The sequence below is a fragment of the Melozone crissalis genome, unplaced genomic scaffold, assembly GCF_028551555.1.
Source record: "Melozone crissalis strain CALT ecotype California unplaced genomic scaffold, PUWL_Pcris_2 ptg000096l_1, whole genome shotgun sequence".
NCBI classification, from domain to species: domain Eukaryota; kingdom Metazoa; phylum Chordata; class Aves; order Passeriformes; family Passerellidae; genus Melozone; species Melozone crissalis.
This window is the reverse complement of record NW_026535873.1, coordinates 2,532,213-2,536,996: the sequence shown is the minus strand read 5'-3', so window position 1 is coordinate 2,536,996 and position 4,784 is coordinate 2,532,213. Positions and strand designations below refer to the sequence as shown.

The following is a 4,784-nucleotide window of genomic DNA, read 5'->3' as shown; positions in this document are numbered from 1 at the left end:
GCCCAGGCCAAAGCTGGCCTCAGCAACCAGGGCTGCCAAGGGCTGGGCACAGAGGCTGGCAGTGACAAATGTCCTGGGCCCCCTCCATGCTCTGTCCATGCCACCAAGGGCACAGAGCAGCCTCCTCTCTGGGCCACTTGCCTGTTTGCAATGCCTTGCACAGGCGCTGGCCCTGCCCCACAAGGCCTGGCCTGAGTCCTGCCCCTGCACGCTCAGCCAGGCTGAGATGGACACTGATGGTTTCTGGGCCAGGCTCTCTGAGCCCAGCCCAGCTCCCTGCAAGCTCTGCCAGCTGCCCTGAGCTCTGGGCAGCACCAAGGGCCTCTCCCCAGCCCAGCCCAGCCGGCTCTGGCCCCACAGCTCTGCTCAGGCCAGGGTGCTCTGGGCACTGCCCCACGGCCTCAGCCCCTGGCAAGGGCCCAGCAGCAGCTGCAGCTGCCACAGGACTCAGCCCCAGCATGGGGGAACATGCCTGGCCAAGGGAAAGGAGGCTCCCTGGGTGCCCTGCTCTCCTCTGCAGGAGATGCTGAGAGCTCTGCAGCCCCTGCTGCCGTCCCATCTGCCCAGGGCAGCACAAAAGCCCCGGCCTTGGGGCGCTCAAGAGCTGCTCCTGCTCCAGGCTCAGGGCCCATCCCAAAGCTGGGGCAGCCACAAAGCTCTGCCCATTTCTGTTCATTCCTGCTGTGATAAGAACAGTATAAAATTTTTTACAAAATGGTTGCATATTCATTTATTTCACCTAAACACAATGTGAGACTCCCTTCTTACACAATTTCTCTGGGTCACACAAGTAGGAGGGATGATTAAATTGAAGGGGGTGGATAAGAGCATTTCTTTTATTATAACAGAATCAGAAGCAGAAAAAAAATTAAAATATACTTAAGGGCAGACTTGGCCTCTCATGATATGCACTGAGAGCTGCTGACAGAAGAAAGCAGGCCTTCTGTGGCTTGTTCTGGTGGGTTACCTCTGCTGGAGTCCATGTGACTACCAAGCTGCTTTAGCACTCCCCTCCTTGGCTGCACAAAGGAAAGAAAGTGTTATGGGAGACCAATTGTGGACTGAGAAAAGGCAGTTTTCTATAGCAAAAGGGGAAGTTTTTACAGGCACCAGCAATGAGGAAAAACCCCAATAATTTTAATCTCTTCTTCTGTCAGCAAGTGATGTTCAGCCACTTCCTAGGAAGCAGAACTTCAGCAGTTGGAGTGGTTAATCAAGAAGACAAACACTGTAAATAGGAAATGCCCCCTATTCTTCCTCCTTCCTTAGCTTTTATACCAGAACTGGGGCCATACAGTCTGGAATATCCCTTTGGTTAATTTGGGTCTCTGGCCTGCTGTCCCTTCCCAGGACCTGACCCACTTGCAGCCCCTTGACAGAGGGAGAATGCTGAGAGACAGCCGGAGCCAAAGCAGGGGTGTGTTTCCAGCTCCTTTGTGGCTCCCAATGCAAAGCACTGCGAGGGCTCGTATAGGACAATTAAAAGGCTGAAAAGCATCCAGTCACAGCTTTCCTGAGAGATTCCTTGAGCTGCTGGTTCCTCAGGCTGTAGATGAGGGGGTTTAGGGCTGGAGGCACCATCGAGTACAGAACGGACACTGCCAGATCCAGGGATGGAGAGGAGATGGAGGGGGGCTTCAGGTGAGCAAATGTGTCAGTGCTGAGAAACAGGGAGAGCACGGCCAGGTGAGGGAGGCAGGTGGAAAAGGCTTTGTGCCGTCCGTGCTCAGAGGGGATCCTCAGCACAGCCCAGAAGATCTGCACATAGGAAAAAACAATGAACACAAAACAACCAAAACCTAAACAGAAAGTGACCACAAGAAGCCCAACTTCCCTTAAGCTGGAGTGTGAGCAGGAGAGCCTGAGGATCTGGGGAACTTCACAGAAGAACTGGCCCAGGACATAGCCATGGCAAAGGGGCAGGGAAAATGTATTGGATGTGTGCAGCAGAGCATTGAGAAAGGCACTGGCCCAGGCAGCTGCTGCCATGTGGGCACAAGCTCTGCTGCCCAGGAGGGTCCCGTAGTGCAGGGGTTTGCAGATGGACACATAGCGGTCGTAGCACATGATGGTCAGGAGAGAAAACTCTGCTCCGATGAAGAAGATAAAGAAAAACATCTGTGCAGCACATCCTTTGTAGGAGATGTCCCTGGTGTCCCAGAGGTAATTGTGCATGGCTTTGGGGACAGTGGTGCAGATCATGCCCAGGTCAGTGAGGGCCAGGTTGAGCAGGAAGAAGAACATGGGCGTGTGCAGGTGGTGGCTGCAGGCTACGGCGCTGATGATGAGGCCGTTGCCCAGGAGGGCAGCCAGGGAGATGCCCAGCAAGAGGCAGAAGTACAGGAGCTGCAGTTGCGGCGTGTCTGCCAATGCCAGCAGGAGGAAGTGCCTGATGGAGCTGCTGTTGGACATTTCTTCACTCTGGTCATGGTGCACTGTTGAAAGAAGACACTGACAAGCTGGGAAAGAATTAATTGTGTTATACTTATCCTTTTTTATTATAAATCCCCTCAAAATTACTTCCTTTTTTGGGGGAACTTTGGGGAACATTTTTATCTCTGAGCTCAGGTTTAGGCTGCTGCCTCATCTTCAGCATTGCTCTCTGCCAGAGCACTGGGGAGCCCAGAGGGAAAACAGGGCTCCCTGTGCCCCAGTGAAATCAGACCTACGCATCCCACACAGGTGCCTTTTGCTCATTTCACCACTCTCTATTTCAGGGTGATTGCACTTATAACTTGATTGAACAATAATGTGGAATTTTAAAACACTCCAGTTAAAAAAAAATTTCTCCAAATCCTTCTCTCTTTCCCTGTGCACCTGAATAGGAAAGGATACCAAGGGTTGCTCTGGCTCTCTGCTGCCCCGAGTTGTGCCTACTGGGAGCTGTTTCTCTCTATCCAAGTCCTGTCCCTGCCAGTGCTGCCAGAGCCCAGCCCTGACCTGGGGCTCAGCTATGCCCTGCATACCCCTCCCAGCACAGGGCACTGCCCAGGGGCATCTCCCTGGCAGCAGGGCCTTAAGGGCAGACCAGACAAACAGAGATGCTGCAAGCCAAGGTGCTGCTGTCTGTAGGGAGAGGAGGCTGAGGAGGAACTTTCTGAGGGAGATCTGAGGCCCATCTGCTGATTCCCAGGATGACAGTGCAGGAGTCTCAGTGACACAGACACAGCTGACAGCCCCTTTCCCTTCCCTTTAGGAGAAAGCTGAGAGCAGCCCTGGCCATGCAGCACCATCTCCAGAGCAGGAGGAATCTGCCCTGATAAGGGTGGCTCCTTCCACCCCCAACTTCTCCCCTGCAGCGTCCATGGGGAGCTGCCAGGCAGGCTGAGAGCTGCCCCTGGCAGGTGGCACATGCCCTGGGCTGGCCAAGAGCCCTGAGGGCTGCAGGAGCTGCTCTGCAGGACAGCCCTGGGCAGCCCTGGCTGCAGCCCCAGCTCCAGCCCCTGCAGCCGTCCCTGGCAGCAGGAGCCGTCCTGCCCTGGCCCTCTGACAGTGCCCAGGGCAGCCCCGCTCTGCAGCACATCCTCCTCCTCCTCCTGTGCCCCAGAGAAACTGGGAGAGTCCTCCTGACACATCCCTTAGGCTGTGGGGTGTGCTGGCTTCAGGAGATCCCTCCAGGAGCACAGGGGACATTGCCCTGCACCCACACACTCACCATGCACATGGCTGTGAAGATCTTTCCCCAAGTGAAGTCTCAGCTCAATGTCTTCCCAATCCTGATTGCCTTCAGCCTGTCTCTGCCTGGCTCCTGTCACCTCAGTGTGGCAGAGCCTTCAGCCCTGCTGGGCTGGGAGAGGAGCTGGTGCTGGGAAGAGCTGTTCCTTTAAAGCTCAGCAGCACAGACACAGCAGAATGACTTTAATGAGCCTCTTGGGAATTTGGTGGTGTTTACATCAGACGCAGTCCCTGAGAGAGTGTTCAAAAAACTTCTCAAGAACTCAAAGTTAAATTGAAACTCCAAAGTTTCTAAAAGTTTAATAATTCTCTCTGAGAATGTGTCCCCAGGTTCCAGTTAGAGCAGAACACTGGAGGCAGTGATGACAGCTGGGGACAAACAAGGCCAAGGTGTCTCTGGTGCTGAGCAAAGCTGGATGTGTTTGAGGAATGTAAAGGGCCAAGGCCTGAGCCCCAGCCCCTGGCCAGGCAGATGCTGTCCCTCCCTCCTTGCTCAGGGCTCTTGCTGGGATGGGCACTGGCATGTGGGGATGTGCAATGGCAAGGGCAGGAGCATGGGGCAGCCCCTGCCAGGCTGCTGAGCAGGGACAAGGAGGCAATGAGGCCCCAGGCCTGCAAGGGTCACTTGTCTCCTGCTCCTGCCTCAGCACTTTCCTTTTTATGGAAAAGAATCCTCCCTCCTTCCCAGGCACCCATTGTGGGAAAACAGGGCTCCCATACTACTAACCAGTATGATTAAGCAGAAACCATTTATTGTTTACATTATGCACCTATTTATACATTCTAACCCTACTGCATACACTGATCACGCTCTTCTTCATTGGAGCCTCTCTCTTATCCTTGTGTTCTGCATGCACTTCTTGGAGTATGTGACTGGTTACAGTTCAGATGGTTCACAGCCCTCTCTTATCGAGTTCTTGTGGTCTTCGTATTCTGTTTCTCAGCCTTTTCTTTCTTCAATAAGCACAGTTTCTGTCTTAGTAACCTTGATGAATTCCAGAGGGCTCTGATAAGAATGACTACAAGCAACATGGCTCATGCACAGTGTGGCCCAAGTTGTTCAGATACATTGCTAAAATTCCCCCTTCTTCTTCTTGCACCAGCCAAAT

The 4,784-nt window shown here is 53.7% G+C and overlaps 1 protein-coding gene across 1 annotated transcript; it reads right to left on the bottom strand.

Annotated features, from left to right (window-relative positions):
* Positions 1 to 1,479: 1,479 nt before the first annotated feature.
* Positions 1,480 to 2,031, bottom strand: LOC128947329 (olfactory receptor 14J1-like; the record flags this gene model as incomplete). The annotated part of the gene is made up of 1 exon (XM_054291580.1): positions 1,480 to 2,031. A coding segment is annotated over one exon (552 nt), but the record flags the coding sequence as incomplete, so codon positions are not given.
* Between the last annotated feature and the right edge of the window lie 2,753 nt (positions 2,032 to 4,784).